At 39.9% G+C, this 26,883-nt stretch overlaps 1 protein-coding gene and 1 long non-coding RNA gene across 9 annotated transcripts in view; one reads left to right on the top strand and one right to left on the bottom strand.

The window, feature by feature from the left end:
- Positions 1-335: 335 nt before the first annotated feature.
- LOC131399779 (uncharacterized) lies at positions 336-18,586 on the bottom strand. Of its 2 annotated transcripts, XR_009217224.1 has the most exons (4): positions 17,741-18,586; positions 1,213-1,281; positions 905-1,012; positions 336-821 (listed from the first exon to the last, which is right to left on the bottom strand). It is a non-coding gene; the product is annotated as an uncharacterized LOC131399779 (long non-coding RNA). The 2 variants fall into 2 exon arrangements; XR_009217223.1 differs by lacking the exon at positions 336-821 and having other exon boundaries at positions 862-1,012.
- Positions 18,587-18,915: 329 nt separating this feature from the next.
- The window catches only part of AFDN (afadin, adherens junction formation factor), a 142,064-nt gene continuing 134,096 nt past the window's right edge, over positions 18,916-26,883 (top strand). For 5 of the 7 annotated variants that reach the window (XM_058533986.1, XM_058533984.1, XM_058533985.1 and 2 more), the window contains exon 1: positions 18,916-19,297. In XM_058533986.1, the coding sequence (XP_058389969.1) occupies positions 19,193-19,297 (105 nt within the window). In that variant the 5' untranslated portion in view covers positions 18,916-19,192. The remainder of the gene's footprint in view (positions 19,298-26,883) is intronic. The other 2 variants (XM_058533990.1, XM_058533989.1) reach the window with 1 other exon arrangement.

Raw genomic sequence — 26,883 nt, 5'->3', positions numbered from 1 at the left:
AAAGCTCCGGAGCACTCCCATGCTGTCCTTCAGAGGTGGACAGCTCCACGTCGCAGGTGAAGAAACCGTCAGAGGTGTGAAAACCGCCGGGTCACTGGCCCAAGTCCAGCCACAAGAAGGTGGCCATGGGACTGCCCGTTCTACAGCACTGACTACCTCAGAGGACCAGCGTGTTCAGAAGGGAAGTGGTGTTCATATGGATCTCAACGCAGGGTGGACATTGAACTCATCCCAGCTGTCTCTCTCAGGCACTTCTGATCTATTATGGCCCTGACGGCGTATGAAACCACTGTTCGCAGATAACAGAGAGTATTCCTCACATTTTTATTCCTGTTGTTTATTCTCCAACAGTAAACCAGAACCATCATAAATCTAAACAGATATAGGGGCAAGGGGCTTAGATGGGAAATTTGTCACAGACTAAAAAGCAAGCTCAAATCTTCTCCAACAAACCGAAAATCACATCCAAGGACCTATCTTCTGGGAGTGGGGCTTGAACAAAAAACCTCCAGACACACTTTATAAAGCCATTTTTGAATGAAACTAAACATCAAGGAGAATTTGGTGTTTTGGATGCTTTCCTTAAACAGAAGTTACAATAAAATGTTTTGACAAAGAAGTGCTATTTCCTGTGATTTAATATTTCATCATTTCCCTGTGACAATTTTACAAGAAGTCTGGTAAGGATTTTTAAACACTGTAAACTCTTGTAGGGGTAGTACTGTTACTGTGTATGACCAATAGCCAGTATTGGCAGACGTCCAGCAGACAAGGTAGAGAACATAAAAGTTAGGAGATTCTGTCTTTTCTTCAAAGAGGAACTAGAAAAAGGAGAGAATTCTACAGTATTCCTGAGTCTCTAAGCAGATTTCATTATTGAAAAAGAATGCATCATCATTAATACCGTGCCATCATTCTGTAACTGGGCAAGCCTGAGGAGCCAGCTATCTCTAGTGAGAATGACTTTTCTTTTTTCTTTTCATTATCTCTTCATAGCCTAATCTTCTATTTTCTGTAAACAACAATAGGAAAACACAATGAGACAGAATCATTGAGCAATGGACATTCTTTGGTTGCATTTTTTTTCTTATAAACGTGCACTGTACCGAGTAAGGAGTGCTTTTGATGGATAACATTTTAAATATGCACCGTGGCCTGCTACTCAGGCCACCTACTGGAAAGTGAAGATTTTAGTCTATCATTTGGCATTACCTGAAGAGCTGACTTGAGCTGAGAGGAAAATGCAAGCAAATGCATTTACTTTCCATCTGGCTGTTTGTCCTGTAGATATAAGCAGAACATGGTATTTAAATACAATTACAAGTACCAACTGAAACCTGAAAAAAGCAATGATGTGTTGACAAATATTCATAATTAAAAAAAATTATTGCCGTCAGAAAGGAAGAAAGCTTATTTTTGAGGGATTAGCATTTGCCAAGGCGATCCTCCGATCCTCACAATAACGCTGAAAGCAAGTGTCAGCGACGGGAAGCATGTGAGGTTTTGCTCTCCTTGCAAGCTAACAGGTTAGCCTGGCGCAGTGTCACGGATGCTGGCAGAAGACACGAGCCTCCTGGCTCAGAGGCAAAGGGCTTTATTGCTCCCAGCACAGCAGGCAGCATGAGTTTTACGTTCACTTTGGTCCTCCTTGCTCTCCAGGTCCATAGGGGTGATGCAGAATGTCCCGGGGGATCCTGCACATATAGTTGGTTTGTATCACCGCTGAGGAACTCCAAATTTAGGAACCCCCAATCTTTTATAATGGGCTGCAAACAAACCTGCCATCTGTCCCAGAAGGAGACATTGTCTTTATTATTTGAGACAGTGAACAAATCTTCCCCATGCAGATTAGATAGAGGAAGATACTCTCTATCTCCCAAGGCTGTTTGTTCTACCGCCATCCTGGGCAAGATAGTCCTAACAAAAGCTGTCAGTGCCTCTGCTCACAAGACATGCAGAAAGCAAGAGACCCATGGAGAATGGTCTCCCAACAGCAGGCAATATTACTCCAGTTATTACAGATTCATAAATTAAACACTTGAAAGGACAACCAACCTGCTCAAGGTCATAAGGCTTATTAAACTGAAGAATCAGGATTCAATCTAGGTTGGTCTAATTTCAGAGCTCATCTCTCTCTACCACACAGCTGGATGGCATTCTTCCACATCAGATCATAAATCACCAATACACAAAAGGCATTATCACCACGAATGCCTGAATTTACCATGCTGCCCCTTGAAGGGTTAGAATTTTCAGTGACAGACCTATTATCATCAATCCTTTAAACCATGCCTCATATTCTACCGTTATCATCCTGCATTTTTCACATGTAGAGCATGAGACACAGAAAGTGAACCAGCAGGAGAATCAGAGTCATAGAATGGACAGGGTACTTCCTTGCTGTGTTTGGTGTCAGCTTTGGAACGCAAGGCAAAGCAGGGACCACTTCTGTGCCCTTGGTCCACCACCTCTTCCCACCGGGAGACTTTTAATGCTGCAGCATGTGGCAGCTGACTTTGGACACACTGGGCAATTTTTTTTCTTATAAAGCCAATAATATTATATTCATAAATTTTGATAATTTGATAATCTAATTAAAAATTAATCCAGTTTCTGAACAAATTTTCTATGTCATTGTTATCCATGTATTTCTGCAGGGATTTCTTACCAGGAGACATTTTTTTTAAAGATTGTCTTTAAACTTAAAGATTATCATTTATTTCTAGACATGGAGAAAGATTTTACACAATTGAAATGTATGGTTTTATTCCCAATGTTGATTACGGATTTACTTCTAAAATGTTTGTTAAATGTGCCCATAAAAAAAAAAGCAGTAAAATTTCCAAAATTAAATGTCTAAAAAAGGATCAGAGAGAAAAAAGTAGCCAAATTTTTGCCTAAGTCTAACCACCTCAAGCAGTGAAAACCACAACAGGAAACCACTCTGACCAAGTACATGACATTTACTATATATATAACATGATTTGGGTTGCAGATAGGATAGAATCTTTTTCTCCAGCTTTGTTGAGTTGTAATTAACATACAGTAAACTGCACTTATTTAAGGAGTACAATTTGGTGAGTTTTAATATATGTATAGACCCATGAAAATACCACCACAATCAAAACACCGCCTCATGATCCATTGTAACCACTTCCTGTCTCCCCTCCCCAGATACATGTTTTGCAAATATTTTCTTCCAGACTTGAGTAGAATGTTGATATTTCATAAAAACTCAGACATAAATATTTCCAAATTAAAGCTTCTTAGATTTGCTGTGAATTTTTACATTTTTATTTGTATAGAAAAGCAAAATATGTTATACTCTATTTTTAGCTAAAGCTTTTAAATTGAATAATTATATCCTACAAAAAATACATTATTTGATTTGTTAAATTGGGTTTATTAATTTAGGAACAATTTTTCCATTCACTAAGAATGTATTTTAGAAATATTAATTGTATAACAACATTATCCTATGACTTGATGTTTTTTCTTTCAGCAAAAGGAAATAAGATGAGAATTTTTTTTTTATTGATGTTTTAATGGTTTCTAACATTGTGAAATTTTGGGTTGTATATTTTTGTTTGTCCATCACCATATATATGACTCCCTTCACCCCTTGTGCCCACCCCCCACCCCCACTGCCTCTGGTAACCACTGTCCAGTTTTCTCTGTCCATGTGTTGGTTTATATTCCACATATGAGTGAGATCATACAGTGTTTGTCTTTCTCTTTCTGGCTTATTTCACTTAACATAATACGCTCCAGGCCCATCCATGTTGTTGCAAATGGGACGATTTTGTCTTTTTTTATGGCTGAGTAGTATTCCATTGTACACATATACCACATTTTCTTAATCCAATCGTCAGTCGAGGGACACTTAGGTTGCTTCCACTTCTTGGCTATGGTGAATAATGCTGTAATGAACATAGGGGTGCATAAGCCTCTTTGGATTGTTGATTTCAGGTTCGTTGGATAGATTCCCAGTAGTGGGATGGCTGGATCATAGGGCATCTCTATTTTTAATTCTTTGAGGAATCTCCATACCGTTTTCCATAGAGGCTGCACCAATTTGCATTCCCACCAGCTGTGTATGAGGGTTCCTGTTTCTCCACATCCAAGATGAGAATGTTTTAATCTATAAAGTTCACTATAAATATTAATACCTTATTAAGTGTATTGGGTAGGGATAACATCCAAGACTAATATCGGCATACATTGTGCAATAGGAATGGTTATATTTTGATCATATTATAGAATTTTATGGTAACGTTTTTTCATTTTAAAACAAAGTTATTCTACGACATGGATGGTCCTTGAAAACATTATACTAAGTGAAAGATGCCAATCACAAAAGACCACATATTGTAGGATTCCTTTTAAATGAAATGTCCAGAAAAACATTTTTTTTTTTGCATAAACAAAACAGGCATAAAAGTAGAAACAGAAAGATTGGTGGTTAACTAGGGTGGTGGGGACTAGGGCAAAATGGAGAGTGACTGCTAATGGGTACAGATTTTCTTTTTGGGGTGAAGAGGATGTTCTGAAATTAGTGGTGATGGCTGCACAACTCTGCAGATACACTAAAAACTACTAAATTGTACACCTTTAAAGGTGAATTTTATGGTATGTGAACTATATCTCAATCAAACTGCTATTTTAAAAAATTTGCTGATCTTCCTGAAAAAATATCAATAAGGCCCATCTTCCACTCTAATAATCTGAGTATCTTTGTATTCTCAACCACATACACACGTTTCCCATTATTTCATAGCCCCCTACGATGATTAATGCTAATAAATAAAACCAAAGCTTGGCTCTTTGAAAAGATTAATGAAACTGATAAATCTCAAGGCACAAATAATCAATATTAAGAATGAAAAGAGAGACATCACTACAGACCCTACAGATACATTAGAATGATTTTAAGCAGATATTATAAATAGCCTCACACAAATAAATTTGAAAATTTAGATGAATTGAACATAAATTCAGAAAAATGAAACTTACCAATGCTGACATAAGAAGAAATAGAAAATTTGAATAGTTCTATAACTATTAAAGGAATTGTATCTGTACTTAAAACTCCCCTCCCCCCCCACTATCCCTCCCCCCCAAATACCCCAAAACTCCAGGCCTAAGTAAATTCTATCAAATGTTTAAGGGGGAGGGGTGTGGAGAAGGTCAGAGAAAAGAAAAGGGGGAACACTTCCCAATAAATTTTTATGAAATCAGCATAACTTTGACATCAACATCTAACAAGAACAGTATAAGAAACAAAAATGATAGACCACTCTTCATCATGCATATGGATGTGAAATTTATAAATAAAATATTAGCAAATCAAATATAGCAATGTATTAAATGGATAACACATTGCAAAATATTGGACTTATTCCTGGGAGTAGCATTAACATTGTAAAAAAGAAAAAAGGAAAATTATATAAAATTGATAAAGAAATAGCATTTGAAAGAATTTAAATCCATTTATGATTTAAAAAGAAAAACTCAGCAGTTAAGAATAGAGTGATACTTCATTATTATAATAAAGGACTTTTTTTAAAAGGTGGGAATAGAGGGGAACATCACTCTTATGGTAAAGGCTATTTAATAGTGGAATGGTGAAACCTTTCCACCTGAGATTAGGAAGTAAACCAGAACGTTTGATGTCACCACCTCTGTTCAGTGGTAAATTTTCAGTGTGAGCCAGTGCAATAAAAAACATAAGGCTTGAAAAAGAGAAAACAAAGCTGCCATTATTTGCAGATGCTATGACCATGTACGTAGAAAACAAAAATTACTAGAATGACTAAGTGAGTTTAGCAAAGTTGTTAAACACAAAGTCACTATTTTAAAAATCAGTTACATTTCTATGCACTAGCAACAAACAGTTGGAAAAGAAATATTAAAACAGATATCATTTACAATAGCATAAAAATATCAAAGATTTAGCACTAAATCTAAAAAAGATGTATAAGGTCTACATAGAGAAAACTATACATTATTGAGAAAAATTAAAAATGATCTGATTAAATGGGGAGAGGGACATACCATGTACATGGGTTAGAAATGTTTTTATTATAAATATATTAATTTTCCTCAAATTGATCTATTAAAGTCAATGCCATCCCAATAAAAATCCCAGCTGGACTTTTGTGGTAATTGACAAGCTGATTCTAAAATTTACTTGGAAACAGAAGGGACCAAGAAGAGTCTTTTTACTGAAGACGATCTTCAATAAAAAGAACGCGGTGGAAGGACTTAGTCTACCAGATTTAAAAATTTATTATAAAGTTTAAGTAATTAAAGCAGATTTTTGTGTAATGATAGACAAATAGACCAAAGAAACAGAATAATTAATTCAGAGACACATGTGGACACTTGATTTAGGGCAAAGCTAGCAGCCCCACAGAGCAGTGGGAGGATTTATTTTTCAATAAACGTTGCTCAGAAAAATTGGATATCAACATGAAAAAATATAAAACTTAATTGCTACCCTGAAACTACCCACGAAAATTAATTCCAAGTCTACTGTTTATCTAAATGTGAAGGGTAAAACAGTAAAACTTTGAGAAGATCAGAGAAAAACGCTTTATGATTATGCGATAGAGAAAATTTCTCAAATAGAACATAAAAGAGCACTAACCACAAAGGAAAGACTGACAAATAAGACCGTATTAAAATTGAAAACCATTCAAAAATTGAGAACAAAAGATACCACTGAGAGAGTGAAAAGGCAAGCCATGGAATGGTAGAGTGGTTCTATAACAGATAAAAAGTTCGTATCCAGTATACATCAATAATTCCTACAAATCAATTAAGAAAAGACAGACAACCTAAGAGAAAAATAAGCAAGAGACTTACAGAGGCACTTCACAAAAGAGGGTATCCAATGGTCAATAAACATGTGAGAGGATGGTCATTTTCATAAAAAATGAGAATTAAAACAATAAAACACCACTGCATAGACACCAGAATGACTAAACACTGGCAACACCAACCGAAGCCCTGCTACCCTGCTGATGGTAATGAAAATTGACTCAAGCACTTTTGAAAACTGGCATTATCTACTAAATGTGTATACATGTAAATGCCCCGACCCAGCAATTCCACTCCTGGGTATATACCCAACTGACATATTTACTCACGCTACACATAAGGACACCTACAAAACTATTCACAGCAGCACTATTCTTAATAGCCAAAAAGTGGCAATAATCAAAATGTTCCTTAACAATAAATTACAGCAGTCACACAACCGTATCGTGTGCAGCAATCAATACAAAAGAACTGCTGCCACACACAACTAAGTGGGTGAATCTTTCACACACACACACACAACTTTGAGCAAAAGAAGGCAAACATACACACACAAAAACATATTCCATGATTCTGTTTTCATAAACTTCAAACACAAGACAAATTAATCTGTGATGTTAGGAGTCAAGATAGTGTTTAACTTCAGCAAGGAATGAAGGGGAGTGATTGAGAAGAGATGTAAGTGGGGCTCCTGGGGTGTCAGGAACATTCCATTTGTTGGTTTTCTAAAAATCTGGTGTGTTCGCATTGTGCTAATTGAGCTGGACACTTACATGTGTTAAATATAAAAGTTAAAAACAATAATATGGTCACATATTATTAAGAGAAAATGAGTGATGTAGCAGGTATTATGTGAGTTCAGAGAGATTATCAACTGTTATAGTAGCCTGGCTTCTTGGGGAGGAAGGGATGTAGGAAACAGAAGATGTGAAACAATATTCCTGGTGCCATTCTACTGTCTTCTCACCTGAAGGCAGAATGCCAGGTGAGCGTGGTCCAGGCTTTCGCTTACATGTGGTGAAATTCCTGCTCTGTGCTCAATGCCCGTCTGCCTGGATCAGATGAGGATGGATACTCATTAATTAATCATTGTGCTTTTCCCAAAAACATATAGAACTTCAATTCATAATTACTGTCTATTTCAACCTAAGAAGATGCAATTGTAAAGTAAAACATAACAATTCAGCTTTGTCCCTAGAGCTGTTTCCTCAGGCAACCTCATTAGGGATTAATCCTTTGACCCCAGTACCCTGTACATGAAATCTCCCAATGACGTCAGGGGACTTTCGTGTCGGCAACTGTTGCTGGATCTTTCAGAATGAGTTATAATTATAAATATCTCCAAATATTTGACTCTTGGTTTGCCAACAGAAAGCCTTGAAAATCTCATTTTGGACTAAAACACTTTCTTCTGGGCTAATTATCATTGCCCTCCCAGAAAAGCTGTGAAATCTGATGTCTTTTTGGTTTCAACAAGGAAAGTGCAGTTAAATCAAGTCCTAACTGATGAGAATTGGACACTTTCCTCCTCTTTTACTTCTGTAACTTAATATCCATTTTTTAGCTGATACCATATATCTAGGCTTTCAGATTAATATTTTGTCACATGTCACCTCTCATTTTAATGTTTTCCAATCATTTAAAAATGTAGAAAGCATTCTTAGTTCGTGGGCCATACAAAAACAGGAGGCAGGCTGGGTTTGGCCCATAGGCTATAGTTTGCCAACCCCTGGCTTAAAATTAAATATTAATATTTGTTCACACTAATCTATAGTCTAAATAACCTCTGAAATAGAGGCTGCTTGTGAGAATGTAGATTTGTGGTGTAGAAAATTGTACAAGACTAAAAGTATTCAGAATATACTTTTTTAAAGGTGGAATCACCTTACTTTGCCACTCCTTATAATTGCCTTGCAACATATAAAGCAAATTATTAAACTAAAAAAATAATATTTTGGTGTTAGTCTTTGAAGGGGCAATTATTCATGAATTTACTATATTTAAACAAATAGTTTTTAGCTAGAACATAATTCTCTTACTCATAATTGGGTATACATTTTGGGGTATTTTGTTATATACTCTTGGCTACAGCTCCTTCTAAAATTCCATCTTTTACTCTATTGCCAGTCTACTCTATTTATAAGTTGAAACTCAAACTGTAATCTTGTCTTCTTTATTTAATAACAGTGTTGGAAATTAATAGTTAAAAATTGCTTTTTGAAAAAAATCTTATTATTGAACCAAAAGGGTCAATTTCTGGAATCCCAATCGAAAGGGAAGTGTAGAATCATAGAAAATTCTCTCATAACTAGCTGCTGAGATTAATGTTTTAAAAGATGCTAATGATGTCTTAAATTTCTCATGGGAATTACAACCACGAATTATTGAAACTACATAGTACCTAATACTGCTTTGTTAATAATGTACTTCTGACCACACTGTGGCTTTATGCTAGTCTAGCGAAAAAGTCATGGCCTCAGTATGTAGTGATATATAATTATGTCATAGAATTTAGAGTCTGAACAACAAATTGCTTTCATCTAGTCTAAAATGTGAGCTACTATATAATGAAGGTCTATTTATTCATTTTGTCCTTGATACTTAACTAAATCTGCATTAAACAAACAAACAAACAAAAACCTTGAAGTCAAAAATTGGCATACATTTCAAAATAGTTAAGATACTCAGGTCAGAGGTAATTTGAGACATATTTGAATAGCTAAATTTTTTCATTTTATGATTTTCAACTTTTCTGACAATTTGTTGTTTTTAAATTGACTTTTCTTGTGAAAATTCAATCTAAACTTTATTTTAAGACAAAAATATTACTATGTAATAATGTAATCAAACTATTTATGTAGTTACGTTTTGCCTTGTTAACTACCTTTAAATATGTCTCTGTGCCTTATTTTAAAAGAGATTATACTTTGGTGAAAATATTGGGCTGAGAAATTTGTGTAGTCTTGTAGCTGTCCGACAAATCATAGAAAAGTAAAAATGAAATCTTATTCTCTGAAATACTTTAAGGTGCGTGCATTATCTATACCAAGAAGAGAAAGATATCAATATTGAAGGTTTAACATTTAGGAAGCACTGCATATTTATTATTGTGGTATTGTAGTTCATTTATCCTTCACAATTCTGAGGTATCATGTCAATTATTTAGATAAGAAAACTGGGTTTCAGAGACGTACTGGGCCATTAACTGCCCATGGCAGTTTGACATTCAAACCCAGGTCTGTGTGACTCGAAGCCCATGATCTTCCATCACGCTGGCGAATGATTGCCAACAGAGGTGCAAACTGCCAAGGGGGTCCAGCAGGAGCGGTGCCCCTCCAGTTGTGGCTAGTAGGGAGCACTCGAGGTGTGGAGTATATCTGGGCCTGGAAGTCGATGGTACTGAAGGTAGGTCAAGTTGTCCCCTGGTAATAAGCGCCCCCAAACTCCAGTGCTTAACACCCACTGCGGGACCCAGCGGCCCCACAGGGTCAGCTGCGGCTGAGGCTGGGCTGCTTGGCTCTATGACCCTCTCCCGTGCGGGCTCCTCCACAGCTGCCCCAGTGAGGGAGAGTGCGGCTGCTCAGCCGCTCACTTAACACTTCCACCCAGAAGTGACACATTTGCTTCTGCGCCGGTTCAGTGACCAGAACAAGTCACACAGCCATGCCTAACATCGCAGCGTGGAAGGTGGGATTCTGTGTACTTCGTAGAGGAAAATCATACCAGTAAACAGCACTAATGTCTAAGGGAGATGGTGAGGATTTCAACTGGGGGATATGAGAGGGAGTGTTCCTGGAGGAGGAAAGAGATGGACAAAGTCCGGAGGTAGGGAAGCAGAGGGATGTTTACAGGATGGAGAGGGGAACAATTTGCTTGGAATTCACATGTGAAATAGTAGGGAACTAAGCTAGAAAAATGAACTGGGCTGAGGTGCCTTTGAATGCTAGGGTTTCATTAGAGTGAACATAGATAAGATATGATCCAAGGAGTGTGTTAGGAATATTGGGATGGTTTGAATTGGGGAGAGTGCACAAAGAACATAATAAGAGGGTATTGTAATAGAAAGAATTGCTAGGATTAGGAGACCAATAGGACATGGAAAATGAAGAAGAAGGGAGAGTCAAGGATCACACTGAGATCAGAGTGACGAGCCCCTAAGTGGGGCATTCAGAGAAGGCAATGTGATAGGCCAGGGGAGGTGGTGGACTGGAGAAAGAGGGGAAGGGATGGGACTGGTAGCAAGACACCCATGAGTCTTGGAGAGGGAAAATAATGAGAAAGAGGGCTTAGTAATTTGGGAGAGGATAGATGAGCACTTGTTTTCTCCCACATGTAAAATATAGGGTTTAAAAATGTGCAGTATATAATATACCAAATTCATTATAGACATTGTGTTGCAGTGGAAACAATTATAATAATACATAGTCAAAACAACAACAACACAGTAAGATATTTATTACAGTGTCCTCTGGCTCAAAACCCTCCCAAGGCTCTAGAGGCTTACTGTGATGTTCTGAACAAATGGAAGTTCTAATGCAGTGTCTTTTAATAATTAAAAATATGCATAAAAAGTTAAAATTTAATGATTTTTCTTTTTGTCCACATACATAAGCATGACTACTTCTGTACTGTTTCACTCACATTCAAGGCTATTAAAAAAACTTTTCCGGACTTCCCTTTTTCTCACATACATTTTTCACCTCTGCAGTGCCAATGTTCAAATCTAGAATGAAGACATCTCTACACCCATGGACACTTGGAGAGCACATTCACGGGCCTTGCTCAAATTCAAACCTTATAACAACTCTGTAAGGTGGGCAGTTCAGGTACTTGACATCATGAGGTTTATTTTTCACTTGAGGAAACTGAGTCTCAGAGAGCGACAAGGACCCATTCATTGTCCTACAATTAGTGTAAGAGATAGATCTCAAATGTGGGAATTTGACTCTTTCCCCAATGTCGCTTCCTCATTCCAACACCCCTGAGCACATGCATGAAGTTGATTTCCATTCTAGTTCAGTGATATAATGGAAAGTCTCACCTAGGAGTAAGCAGACGTGTGACGTTGGAAAAGTCATCGTCTCAAACTCAAAAAAGGATCTACAAGGCCATCCAAGCCAGTGATTGTCAGACCTAACTATTGGAATCACTTAGGGAGATTCAACTACACTCATTCTGGTACCTGCCCTGGACTCGGATTCTCTGTGTCTAGGATTGGGTTGTGGGAGCATGTGGGTTTAAAAAGTCCTCTGAGATGTGAACACTGAGTTGATAGTTGATGACTTTAAGGAATTATTATTCGTTTTCAAGGTATGATAATGATATTAGGAAAATATATATTTTTAAGAGTCCTTATCTTCTGAAGATACATCAGAAACACTTACTAATGAAAGGATATAATGTCTGATTTTCGTTTTAAAATAACCCTGGGATAAGGGAAGAGGGTAGAGGATTCATGAAGCAGGCTTGTGATAACTCTTGGAGCAGGTGGTAAGTGGGGAGGGGGAAGGGCGGCTTATTGTATCATGCCTTTGTATATAACTGAAAATGTTCCGTTGTAACAAAGTTACAGAAAAAAAAAGCTCCGCGGGAGATTCTGATCTTGATTCTGATTCTGATTCCAACTTTTGGAATCACGGAGATAATCCAACCACGTAGCTGTAATTAGAGAGGCTCCCCATAATCGTACCTTTTGCACTCACCTACATTATAGCGGTGCGGTATGGCTGAAGACAGCTCACCCTGTCCTCTGCAGTGGCGCCAACTCAGGAAATAGTTTTACTGAAATAGGACATTTAAAATATATAGAGAAGTGAAGGGAGCAAGTAGCTATAAGTGGATTTGTCTGAGCCTGAGTTTTCTCATCGATGATTTGTCCCCCAGAAACTAGGGACATATTTTCTGGGTCCTCTCTTTGACTGACAGTTCATTCTCAGGCAACTTGTAACATTTCCTCTCTGACCTTTACCCTATAGCTTTGCTACTATGTATTCAGGTATAGATTTACTTCCATTCATCCTGCTTGGTATTTGAAAGCACTTTTAATTTGAAGACTCATGAGTTTCTTACATTCTGGAAAATTCCCAACTTTTATTGCTTTAATTATGCTTCTCTGCCATTCCTCTGGAATTCTGATTAGATTAGCATGAATTCTCTCAGCTATTATTCTTGTCCCTTAAGGACTCTTATTCTTAAAAATCTCTTTATTTCCATTCTACCTTCCAGATGTGCTTCTCAGCATTTTTCTTCCACTGTGTTTTTGTCAATCACTAAATTTATCATTTCTAATTGGTTCTTTTTCTAATATGTTCTTGTTTTATTTCTGCCAGTTTTTTAATTTCATCATCTTATCCCTTTTTATGTATGTTATTTCGTTATATATTTCTTTAAGCTTCCTAAATATTTATTTCAAAGCTTTTTTCAGAATGTTCTATTATTTTTATTTTGTCTGGAGTGAATTCATCTTCGGATTACTGCTTTTGATGGTCCTTTAGCATTTGGTTTGTGTATGTGTATTGGAATTTGGGGTTGGTTAGCTCATCCTGGGTGGGGGATTCTCTTTCTCTTGGTCTCTCTGGGTGCCTCTTTATTCACTCCTCGCTCTGACTAACGAAGGCCTTGACCTGGTCCACGTGGGGCCCTCGTCCTTGAGCAAGTCCTGTTGTCTCGGCTGGAGGAATCCCAGTTGTAGCCACTGCTTGGCTGAGGTCAGTTCCTGGCCAGAAGGCTATGTCAGTGTTTTCTCCTCTCCCGTGAGCACTGTAGTCCCCACCACCCGACAGGAGCCCAACTCCTTGTAGGACCTCAAGTCCAAGTTCAGCAGGACGGCCCCTCCAGCCCCTCCAGCCCCTCCTCAACTGTGCACATCTGTCCAGATGCGAATCCTCAGTGACCTTCATGTTGTTTCAAGTACCCTCTCATTTTACAGTTTCTCTTTTTGTTTCTCATCTATCATTGGTATATATTTAGAGCAGGTGTGTTTGTGTGGCACTGGTGCTTCAGAGCACAAACTTACAAGAGCATACTAACAGAAGCCATAGGCCAAGTTTTTCACTTCTCATAGAATTACTGTAAATGCCAGCACTTTAAAAAATGTTTAGGTTGCACCGCATTTCCAAAAGCAAACACCTGTAATTTGGTATTTTTGATTTTCACAGATGCTAGTGGGTAAAGAAGTGATTTGGCTTGGGGGAAGTCCTGGGATATTCCACTTTTGCGTTTCCCATGAACAACACATTTCTCAACACTTACTTCTTTTGGTTTCTCTTATTTTTACTGCTGATAAAGCATTTAATAGTACCTGTTCCCTTAATTTGGTACGTGTTTATGTTTGTCCAAATAAAATTTAATGGGAGTTTGCATTAAATATATCAGCTTTCCAGGGCTGGCCCTGTGGCGTAGTGGTTAAGTTTGGCGCACTCCACTTCAGCAGCCTGGGTTCATGGGTCCGGATCCTGGGTGCACACTTACAGCACTAGTCAGCCATGCTGTGGCGGTGACCCACATACAAAACAGAGGAAAACTGGCACAGATGTTAGCTCAGGGGAACTCTTCTGCGGCACACAAAAAAATCAGTTTTCCAGCAAAATTACATATATATTCTATATATCAGCAGATAACTACATATTATATAATTATATATATAATTTTTAGATATTTACATAAATAATATATTTATATATACATATATATATAATACCCTTTTCCTAGCAGAAAAGGGCATGAGATGTAGAGAATAATAGTTGATATATTTGTGCCATTTCTTCTTTTTAGGTCTATTAAGTTCCTAATGTTTTTCCTGATACTTTCTATTTTCCAGAGCCTGTGAAAATTGGCACAGGCCTCAGGTTTATTACATTTAGTTCATTTTAGAACCTGGTTTTCATAATATCTCCTATATTCCTCTTGCTTTTGTTCTATCACTGACAGCCAGTTGATAGGGTCCTATTAAAGCTGCCCAGGAGATCAAGACCTCTATTTTAGGAATGAGGCAGACATCCTTTCTTCTTCTCACCCCATTGTTTGGGACCATACCTTTCATTATCAAGAGAAAAAGTGAAAGGCTGGCTGGGGACTTCCAAGGCCTCCATGCTGTGCCATCTCCACACTTGTGAAGATCACTCCCCTGAGTGATGGCCTACTGGGAGTGGGCTGGTAGCCATGGAAGCCGTGTGCTAGTGCCCCCACAGCATGCTACCTTCATCTAGTTGATGATTTATCAAACATGCATCATATGCAAAGCACTGTGCTGTGTTCAGTGCTGGGAGTGGGAGCTAGAATCAGAAATGAGTAAGGCAGGTCCCAGATACCGAGGGGTCTAGATAAAAATAAGGTAACATAAAGCAATTCTCCAACACATTAAAAGGTAAGTGACCAATGTTCACAAGGTAAAATTCTCCCTCTAACACCTTACACACACACACACACACACACACAATTTTCTTTGCACTCAGTGCAAATATCTTACATATCTATTTAAGATTTGGCTTTTCTTGTTTTTTGCAGCATTATCTTAGGTTATAAAATGCTAGAGAACACATTTAACCACAGATGTCTCTCTGAGTTGGTAAGATTCATTTTTTTTGAAACAAGTAAGATTAAATTTCTATCTCAAGGGCTTTTTATATCTCTACTTTTTCTGTGAAAACTTGTTTCCTGAAAATTCTATTAGGTAACCTAAAATTTAAATATCAAGAACATGGGAATATAATGAAGAAAGCAAAATTTAGAGATACATTTCTCCATTTATCAAGTGAAGCAGCACAAACTCTACCTACTTCTGGAGACTTAATTCCCTGGGATTTCTTTCTCTCTGTTTTTTTTTTAAACTAAATTAACAATACTGACCTTTCCAGCCATGGGTTAGGCAAAAGAAGAATTTGGTTATTTAACTTTCTAGATTAACTAACCAGATAAACTTTCACATGCATAGGCTACTGTGGAAGGTAGTCCACCCTAGGAATTCTATTATACCTCTTTAATTTTTGTTCAAAGACCATCTTCTGAAAGATGGCTTATAAAATGGCTTATAAGATGATTTGTACAATTACAGGACTGAAATATTTCCAAATTTGACTAATTTACTGAAACATGAAATTTATGGGTGGCTAGAAAATTAAATGACCTATATGTCATTAAATATAGTTGATATATTTATATCATTTGTTCTTCTGAGATGGATTAAGCTCATAGTCTTTTTCCTGGCATTTTCTATTTTCCAAAGCCTGTGAAAATTGGGGCAGGAATAGGTTTATTACATTTGGTTGGTCTTAGAATCTGGTTTTCATACTATTTCAAGAAAAAATATTTAAAAATGTTCAAAGCTTAACCAGAAAATTTAAATATCATTATTTACTTGTTCTCATACATTTATTTCCATTACATTATACTTTAAGGTTTTAAGTAGATTTAAGTTTTAGACAGAGATATTTAGAAATATTTGTAGATCAGTGCTGATTTAAATAGGAGCTTTTACTTTTTTTAATAGTGTGACTAAAAATAAAATAACACTTTTAAAAAAGAAAACTAAAAGTTAAATATAAATTCATAGATTAAAAAATTCTTTTCCAACCTGACCCGATGCTGCTTTGTTTTGCTTCAGTTTAGTCTTTCATTTCACATCTCAGTTTCTCTGTCTACAAGGTGGGGTTAATAATAAATCCCACATGACTTTATTTTTATACAGCATTTCTTAAATAGCACTTACATATGATTTCTTAAACGAATCAGAACTCAGCAGTACATTGAGAATAGAAGATGGATATCATGTCTACTTCTTATTCTTATAATGTGGTATCAAAATTAACATATGGCTCAACATATTATGTTGGGGTCTCGAACAATGACAATTGGTGGAAGAATTTGTCAGCCTGAAAATGTTCATGGCCTAAATATATACTGGTTCTAAGAGTCTTCATGATTTAAGTTCTATGGATTCCAGGTCAGTAAACTAATGTTGGTTGGGACCTACTATGAACTGTAGATTGGATATTAATACACCAGTCACATATAATACAAATGAGAATTTTTAATGATAGTCAGAAAAACAATGATAATTTACATTGATTTAGAGCCTTCCACATGTCTAGCATCATACTAGAGGCATTTCACATATGCCATATATTTTTTATTATAAAAATAACACTGCAGGGAGCCCACACTTATTTTCTAGCCATACTGAATTTTCTCTTTAGCAATACAACAAGTTTTTACTTTGGACACCAGCAATCTAATTGCCAGCTTTGCAAACTAATTCTTTACTCTAAGAGCCAAGTCATTCTTGGTAATAGCATCAACAGGAATAAAGCTCTTACTGTTAGCATTCAGCTGACACCGTGGCTGATGACCCACTCGGCATGTGTGGAACCTAGCTAGACGGTCCCGAGCTGTACTGACACGGTGATGCTCACCACACACACACATACATACACACACAACCAAAAAGCAGAAAACAACTTGAGTCTATAAAGGAGCATGGGAACTTCAAGGCATAAGGGAACAGAATGCCAGAACATGAAGATGCCATTCACACACATATGCTTCTCTGCAAGCCACCACACTTTAATTTTGAGAAAGAGGACTAGAGATCTATTGAAGAATTCATTCTCCCGTGGCACTGGTTCAACACCTCAGGCTTCTCTGCTGAAAAGCCTCCTTATGTGGCTGCACTGGACCAGTGCAGTAGAAAAGAGAGCTGCAGACAAAACCCAGCAGGATGATAGGATTCTCCTCTTCCCCACAAAAGAACTCCAGTTGGTGGAGAGAAAAATTATCTCCACACTGGAAAAGACAAAGTAATGGCAAAAATAAAGAGGCTTTGTCAAATTGAGCTCCCTATTTTCATGCCTTAGCTGTAGCATTTCAAAGATGAAGTCTTTCTGTTACAACACATCGCAGATACTTAAGAAACCAACTTTACCTGAATGAGCCCTGCAGGGTGGAAACAAGTCTGTTGGAATGTGTTCTGCAGCCAATTTTTTCTTTCTTGGTGGTGGTGGGGGGAGGGAGTAATTAAAGAGAAAACACCTAATGAAACAAACATCCCTAAAATTTACAAAACTTGCTATGGAAATTAATTTTAGGTCTCCACATCCACTGGGACACCTAGAGGCTTTAACATTGTGTTCACGTGGCATTGTCCCGTGCCAAAAGAGGCACAGCAAATGACTCTCCCCTCTGCTTTTATTTATTATTTTTACTCTGTGGTCCGCTCTCTATGTCTGTGGAGCGTCTGTAGAGACAATCTGTCTGGGAGAAGGCGTGTTTTCTGAGCAGAGACACACAAAGGGAGTCGGACATTCCGACTTCACACTGCACAAGAATAGGGGACAACAGCGTGCGGGATCAAAGGACACTGGGAAGCAGAGGGAGGGCGGCCTCTGAAAACACTGGGAGGGTTTCAAAAACATTATCGTGGAAATATACACACAGAGCATGACAGTTTATCCTCCTCCGCTTTGATGTGACCCCAACAGAAAGGGAGTCACCCTGGAACGGATCATAAATAATCAGGGGACACCCGGGGGACACCCCGCGGGACGGGGAGGGGTGAAGGGAGCGGACACAGGCCCTCGGTGTGGTCAGTACCTGCCGAGAGCTCCAGAAGGGATATGCGCCCTCGACTGCCCACACCGCCGCATGGAACCCAGCCCCGCCGGTTCGAGCCCAGGGCCTTCCGAACCCGGCCCCGCCCGTCGGAATGCAATACCACCGGTTCCAGCCCAGCCCCGGCGGGTCGAGCCCAGCAGCTTCGGAACCCAGCACCGTCCGAAACCAGCACTGTCAGAACCCAGCACCTTCCAAACCCAGCCCCGCCCTCCGAGCCCCGCCCCTCCCGTCGGACCCCAGCCGGCTCCGTCCCAGCCCCGCCCCGGCCCGGCCCCCGCGGCTGGGCGGGCGGCGGAGAGGCGGGCGGGCAGGCGCGCCGGCTCCGGTGCGGGCGGGCGCAGCAGCACCTAGCGGAGGCCGCCCGAGGTGCGGCGCGGGCGCGGGGGCGGGCACGCGGCGCGGGGGCGCGCACGGCGGGCGGGGCGGGGCGGGGCGGCGAGTGCGGGCGCCGGGCGCACACCGGCCGGCGGGGCTGACGCGGGGCGGTGAGGCGCGCGGCCGCGAAGGCCGAGGAGCCGGGCCGGCGGACAGGCCGGAGGCGGCGGAGGAGCCCGTGGACGCGGAGCCGGCGCGGCCGAGGAGCCGGGGAGCGCGGGGAGCGTGGGGCGCTGGGGCGGCGGGCTGAGGCGGCCGAGCGCGCGGGGACCGGCCCGCGGACCTCAGGGCGCGCGGTCCCCCGGCCTGTCTCCGGTCCGCGTCCCCGTCCCCGTCCGCGTCCCCGGCCCCGACCCCGCGCGGCCCGGGCGGAGGACGCGGCGGGAGGATGTCGGCGGGCGGCCGCGACGAGGAGCGGCGGAAGCTGGCCGACATCATCCACCACTGGAACGCCAACCGGCTGGACCTGTTCGAGATCAGCCAGCCCACCGAGGTGAGGAGGCCCGGCGGCCGGCGTCCTCCCCCACTCCCTCCCCCCCCCCGCCGACCCCTCCCTGCTCCTCCCCCGGACGGCGCCCCTCCTGCCCCCCGCGGGGACCCCCCCCTGCCGACCCCTCCCCCGGGGTCCCCCGCTTTGCGCCCCACGACCCAGTGTGGCAGCGCGGGCCGGGCTCGGGTGGAGCGCGCTCACCTGTGCCCCGGGCCGGGGAGCGGGGGTCTCGGGCCGGGGAGGGGGTCGCGGGCCCGGGGAGGGGTCTCGGGCCGGGCCCGGGGGTCGCGGGCCCGGGGTTGGGGTCTCGGGGTTGGGCCCGGGGCTAGGGTTCGCGGGCCGGGGCCGGGGGAAGGAGTCTCGGGCCGGTGATGGGGGGGCCTAGGTTCGGGGGTGAGGGTCTCGAGCTGGGGCCGAGGCCGGGGGTCGCCGGCCGGGAGAGGGGGTCTCGGGCCCGGGGAGAGGAGTCTTTGACCGGGGCCAGGGGTCGCCGCTGGGGGAGGGAGTCTCGGGCTGGGGATGAGGCCGGGGGTCGCTGGCCGGGGTAGGGAGTCTCGGGCCCGGGAAGGGGGTGGCGGGCCGGGGGCGGGGGTCGCGGGCCCGCGGAGGGGGTCTCGGGCCCGGGGTGGGGGTCGGGGGCCGCGGGTGTGCGCGGTGGGCGGGCGCGGCAGGGCGCATGGTGCTGTGTTCCGCGCGGACTGCGGCGGGCCCGCGGCGCTCCCGACGGTGGGGACCCGGACCTTTGTCACTCGAGCGAGCATGTGACCGGCGGTGTTTGGCTTCAGGGGGTTTGAAAACTCGGGGGTTGCCAACCGCGAGTGTAGAGTAAATACCAGGAAAGTTGTGGCCATGGTGCGGATCTGCTGATAACGCAGCCCGGAATTGAACTCTGGTGGAAAAGGAGGTTTTCTCCCATTCGCTGCTGCCGCCCAGGTGGAAGGAAGGGCGCCCCTCCCCTGGCCGGCGGGGCGGGGGAGGGTCCGGAGGGGGCAGGGCTGGGGGCAGGGCAGGCCGGGGAGGGGGCGGGGCCGGGTGACTCCCCTGCCCCCGGCCCGGCAGCGCGGCCTTGCCTGGGGGTGGCCAGTCCTGGGCGTGCTCCAGAGCAAAGGAGGAAATCACACTCGCTCTCGGCCTCGAACAATGGTGGTGGTTTATAGCAAAGCCGCTGAGAGAGTTCCCAGCAGGTTTTTAACAAATAGATTTGAGTCCCAGTCGGTTGGAATAGGAGGAGAGTGGAGGTGAAAGTCAGGGTGACAGGACCCTAACAGTACACGTTTCCAGTTGTGGTTCATTCCTAAGTTGTAGCTGTTGCACAGACTTCGACAGCATGAAATACGCCTTACACAGGATTTGTGTTCTCTTGGGGAATTAGTTTAATAGCATCTATTTTGGATTTTGTCTAATAGGTAATTCAAAGTTAGTATTTGCTAAAATATCAGCTTTTAAGTACTTACCATGTTTGGCAAATTTGAACATTTTTATGAAATTTAATACTATCATTAAACCTCAGTTTATATTTTTGAGTAAAGCCGACTTTTACTATTTCAACTTATTGATTTTGCCTGTGGTGAGAAGGATTTTATTTCTTCTGTTTTCCCAGGTAGAGCCATTCATCTTACTCCTTAGTTGAATGCTAATATAAGTTATTAGGGTCAGGTTGCTGATTGGAACACTGATAGTTAAGTTACCACTAATTCACGACAGATCTTCTCTGATGGTTTTATGAGTTAGATGCTAGTAAGAAAATTAATAATATGTAGTTGTGTTCACTCATAGACTTATTAGTCTGTCTTTTGAAAGGTGACTGCAACAATTTAGCTTCCAGGATTATGTTGTCTTTCAGAATAATAAGTTTATTTTTCTTATCTCTGATTTAATAAATTCGGGTGTAAAATATTATCTTGGTACATAGTTGCTTTGTTTTTCTTTTGAATGGATCTATTTATCGTTGTTTTTTGAGAGATTTCCCAAGTCTGCTTGAAGAGTATTTTTTCAGTTTAGTAATAGATAATTCTGTTTATTCTTTGGGATCTTAAATTGAGTTGGCGTTTAAAAATATCCTAAATCAGAAGCAAATTATAGTTAATTGATTTCATTAAATTCTGTTTGTAAGCACACAATTGAAACTTTCTTCTTTATTTTCTTAGTGATAGGAGTAGTTATTAAAGTAAAATTGGCCTGTTATTTGGAGAGCCACTTTTTTCATAGTTATTCTGCAGGTGAAAAGTTGCTGTGTACGTGTGTTGAAGCAAAGCAAAAGTTGGAGGACTGTTTTTGAAAATGATTGTGTATTTCATTTAGTAGTTTTTCCTCCTCACTTATACCTGAACATTTCTATTTTTAGAAATGATTCTCCAGGATCGTATGAGAAAGCTTTCCATAATGAAATAAATTGATCTTTTTAAATGCCTGTATGTTGTTTTTCTTAGCTTTTTCTTTATCTAGTACCTAGTTCACACTATTTTGTTTTCTGGAGAACCTTTGCATACTACTAAGTTATTCTAGTCTTGGAAGTTAAGCTTCACATTTAGCATGTTGTATCTTTCATTATGATGTAAGAAAACTTATTTTTAATGTTAGTAATTCTCTAAACCAGTATTTCAAGACCAGCATTTTCAATTTGCTTTATCTAAACTTGTATCAGAAAATTTTTGCCATCTAATGATGAATTTTTACTCTATTTCGCAATCACAAATCATACTTTTTAGTTTTCTGCAAGAATATAAGTGTAATACTGGCTTTTATTATGTTCAGTAAATGTTGAGCACATTTACTGCAGGATTTGATTTGTAGGAATACAATTTAAGCCTTATATTTATATATTGGGATAATCTTTTTATGTATGTATATGAGAGTATAGTTGTGGTTTATTTTCTTTTGTTTCCTTTTTTGGAGGGAGACAGCAATCAGTATCTATTCTCAGATTTTATAACTCCATAATCGTCTGTGATTGGTGGTTTCAGGCAGCCTTGATAACTACTGATAATTCTGTGGTTTCTATATTTAGAAATGTGGTAAACTTGGCTCTTTGGATTACATTCACTTTTTTTTTTTTTTGGTGAGGAAGATTAGCCCTGATCTAACATCTGTTGTCAGTTCTCTTTTTGCTGGGGAAGATTGGCCCTGGGCTAACATCTCTGCCCACCTTCTTCCATTTTATATGGGACGCTGCCACAGCATGGTTGACAAGCGGTGCATCAGTGCATGCCTGGATCCGAACCCTGGGCTATTGCAGTGGAGTGTGCGTACTTATCCGCTGTGCCACCGGGCCGGCCCCCCTACATTCACTTTTTAAGAAAATTAGACTATGTTTTAAAATCAACCTGGTTAAGTTTGCTTTTTCCTTCATATTCACATTTGTGTATAAGGGAGGGCTTCCAAAGAAAAAGCAAGTTGTATTTTATCATTGAGTATTTGTCAACCCATCCTCACTTGAATCCTAGATTCTTTTGGAATTTTAAAATGAGAGTTGATGATCTAAACTTAACGTTGGTATTTTATCACCAGGAGATTGATGTTAACATGAATTAATACCTTGATTACTGTGGAAAACTGTAGCTCCTAATAAAAACTTCTTAAAGCTTTTTGGTCCTGTTCTTTTCTTATTCTTAATGTTAAGGCTTTGTTTCTTTTAGGGATTTCTAATTATTTATTATGGCAGAGTGTTTGTTGCTAGTTTTTACTTCTTAGTACCTCCTCAGAAGAGGGCTCTCTGGTTACCCAAAGATCTCCCTGTTGTTTTTTGGTGTTTTATTGTTTAACTTACCCCAGTTTTGTCATTATAGCCATGGGTTTGTCGGTCTCCCTCTCTGATTACCTGAAGGAAAGAGCTTAGGGTTTTATTTTTTTGAATGTTTTTCTCTGTCTGTCACATGGTAGGTGCTCAATAAATATTTTGTTGAAAGAATATTGCATATGGCTTCCTTTGTTTACCTTTATTCCTGACAAAACACGGGATGTATGCTTTTTAAAAACTTAGTGAAATTGTCTTTTAGATTGTTAAAGATTTATATTTTTGTGTCTTATTCTTTTGCATAAATGTTACACCTAAATGCAAAAACTATGCTAGGTGGTTGACCACTTTGCTTCCTGAAATATTTCTTAAAGTCATTTCTTTTGTTTATTGTTTATTGAGTCCATTGCCTTCTTTTTGCACTGATGGGAAAAATAACCTAGAATTTGTGTGGACACCCACATATGCTTTATTAAAAGTGAATATGTTGTATTTTAATACTCCAGTTAATCTTGAGAAGTCATGTGGCAATTCCTGTTACCCAGAGGTGTATGGAAAAAGGAACTTCTGGTTTGTCAGCAGAGGTGGAGTAGGAAGTCTTCAGGTGAAGCAGTAATAATTGCATAACTTATGGCTAAATATATATTCCAGACTAATGCTTAGGTTGTAACTGTGCTTTTTTATACAACTTAGCTATATTTGAAACTGTTTGGAAAACAGCAGTTGTATTATTAAACATGGGTGTTTCGAAAGATCTCTTCTTCTGGTGATTAATGTGACTACTGTGTCATGAGATAGGCAGTTGCCAGTAATGTGATTTTAGTATTTATAGGTATCTCTGCTCCTTTTTGTTTTTGTTTTTGATGACTTGAACCTCAGTGGTGGTTATAACTGTTTATTTTATTTCCTGTAGTGACTGTTAAGGTTTACGTTTGTGTTGGTGTGAGCTTGGGAGTCTGAGGCAGAGCCCTGTCTGACAGTCGGTATGTTAAATGGAAACTGCACCTAGACTAGCTTCAATTTGCTAATCCTCCTGCCAATGAAAAATAATTTCACTGTTTGCAATTTATAGACTTAATGGAATGTAGGTGTTGTAACTATTGGCTTTTCTAGAACTATCAAATTTTGATTGTGGTTTATAGTAGAATAGCAGTAGAAGGAGTTCTTTCATATTCTTGAAAAAATATGAGTCACAGAATATCAGGATGTGGTACCAAATTGGTGGGAAGCTTAAGAAGAAAAGGTTTAGGGCTATGTCATTAAGGATTTAATTGAGCAATTGTAGTGTGTAAAGCATTATTACTAGGTGTTGGTTATTATTCTGGTGGCATAGGTTAATTTGTTTATGAACAGTTTTACCAGACTTGAACTTTGGCGTAATATCAGAAAATGCTAATAAATAGTATGGCAATTATTAAGACATAAACCTGTTTTCCTTTATTATAAGTAAAATGGATATATGAGTAGTATTTTTGGAACATAAACTGACCTCTTAATTGAAAATTATATTCAGGTTAGGTAGAGTGTTGATTTTTGTTCAAAAGGTTGCTATTTCTATTAGTTTCCTGGCTGACTGTATTTAGGATATGTTCGTTCACCTTGAGGATGCCTTGGACAAGGATGAAAATTTGTTTGACCTACATTTACACTTGGAAGTTGGAAACTAAGCAGTGTGCCAATCCACAGACCCATAACCAGTTCTGGGTGTGTCCCAGTCTGTTGGCTAACACTGACAGGCTGGCAGGGCCTGAAAGTCCATGGTGGCCTTCTAGTTGGTGTTCCCACATGCATGAGTTGCCAGCAGGTGTGGGCATGTTGTCAAAGCTGGACCATATTTATGCGTGAGCTATGCATGGGCAGAAGCTCTTTCTTAACATTTCTAGTCATATATGAGGGGCTAAATAAAGCAGGCTGAGAGCTGGTGAGGGGGATGTTTGCCTGTCTTAAGTCATCTGGTTGAGGTTTTGTTTTGGCAACAATAAAAATGTAAAACTTCACTCATCATTTTGGCATATGTGATTGACCAAAACCATATTATAATTTAATTTAGAAGGTGAATGTACTTTATAAGGTAGAAGTAGGCACGTGTAGAAGTAGTTCGTATGTAAACCAGGGAGGTATTTTCCCAGTATAAGTTGATTCCGAGAGATAGGGATAATTTGAAGTTTCATACTCGCAAGTTTACAAGTGTGTGTCATGAATGAAATTATTTAGAGATTGAATAATTTACTATGACTAGAAAATAGCTGAAATTTCTGTACTTATATTCAAAAGAAATTTAATGTTAAAGAAAATTGTGTGGCTTACAGAAAGTAAGACGTGAACTTTTGTGGACTTGTTTGCATTGGCATGATTTTAGGTTAAATACACACAGTATGCTTTGCTTTCTGAATGTTGTCACTACATTATAGTTACCGTGTCATAGGGAATACTTTTGTGAGTAATAATTATACCAGGACAACAGGCATAAACTGGGATTGTCTCCATTAACTCTGTGTGTGAACAAGATGAACTTGCTGAAACTGTTTTCAGTTTCTGAAGTTTCGAACTTCCTTAAGTTTACTAGTGCCTATAGTGCCCAGCTGACGTAGGCAGACTGGACAAGACCATTCACAGAATATCAGACATTTCCTGTGTGTTTTTAAAACTTGCTTCCATTTTGGGAGGGTGGAAGCAAACTGAAAGAGGACACATCAGCGTTGAGTCCAGCTCTGCCACCAGCTCTAGTAAAAACAGTGTGACCGGTTGTTTCCGAATGAGGAAGTCTTGCCTTGCTTCCTAAAACTCCACCTGAGAGTTTCATTGGTTGTAGTAGTAGAAGACAATTTCACCCTCAAAATTAAGAGGCATGAAAAGTTGCTCATTTGTTCTTGTTGTTTGGGTATTTTATTGGTTAAGAGCAGTCCAATTGGCTTGTTTTATTCAGAATCATAGCTTATAGTTCTTTGTTGCTTGATTTCATACAGATTCTGTTAAAGGAAAATCAGATTTTTGCTCTTTGCAAATTTAAATCTTTTGTTCCTTCCAAAAATATACTTTCTCTTTACCTTTGTTTGCTAATAGTGGTACTTTCCATGGTGACCTACTTATTCTTTCTATTTCCTAATTTTTACGGGAGAACCAATGAAATTTCTATCTTATAATTTCTTTTTGTGCTGCTGTTACCAGACTTTTGTACTGAGACTTGAGATTGCCAGTGTTTCCCCCTCTTGCTTTGAATCTAGTTCTGTACGTTTAGTGGAGAAAATGAAGTGGGAGCAATAATAAGATGACTGTTGGACACAATCAATATTTAAACATTATTTTATTCTCAAAATGTGTCACTTCCCCTGTGTACATGCTTATTATAAAATCTATACATTGGGAAGATGTCTTTTAAATATGTTATTTTTAGGTGGATATTGATATTATTTGAATAAATTTCTGAGTACTCCAGACTTGCAGAACAATGCTTGTAAAAATATACCATGATTTTACACGAGCTCTGTAATGAGTTCTTGGGTTACATTACATTTTTTACATTAATGAATTTTTGTATTGGCAAAAACTTGAGATTTTTAGGGTGATTATTAGGGTGATTATTTTTAAGAGACATTGGTAATAAAAGTAAGAATCAGTTATATGGAGGTTTCTAATTTGAGCCTAAGTACTTTATTTTCATTTCTGGTACTAATTCTCCTTTGGAAGATTCTTTTAAATATTTTTCATATTCTATTACATTAAAATCTGTTGGTTTTTCTTGTACTTTGAAGGGATCTTTTACCCATGCATGGTTTTGTGCCATCATGCATTGACCATTTGGAGAATACTGATTCATTGAGTTATGTGGATTTTCCAAATGTTGGCAGATTTCTTT

Source organism: Diceros bicornis, chromosome 39 (genome assembly GCF_020826845.1).
Source record: "Diceros bicornis minor isolate mBicDic1 chromosome 39, mDicBic1.mat.cur, whole genome shotgun sequence".
Classification (NCBI taxonomy): Eukaryota; Metazoa; Chordata; class Mammalia; order Perissodactyla; family Rhinocerotidae; genus Diceros; species Diceros bicornis.
The sequence above is the reverse complement of the archived record's forward strand: the minus strand, read 5'-3'. Positions and strand labels throughout refer to the sequence as shown.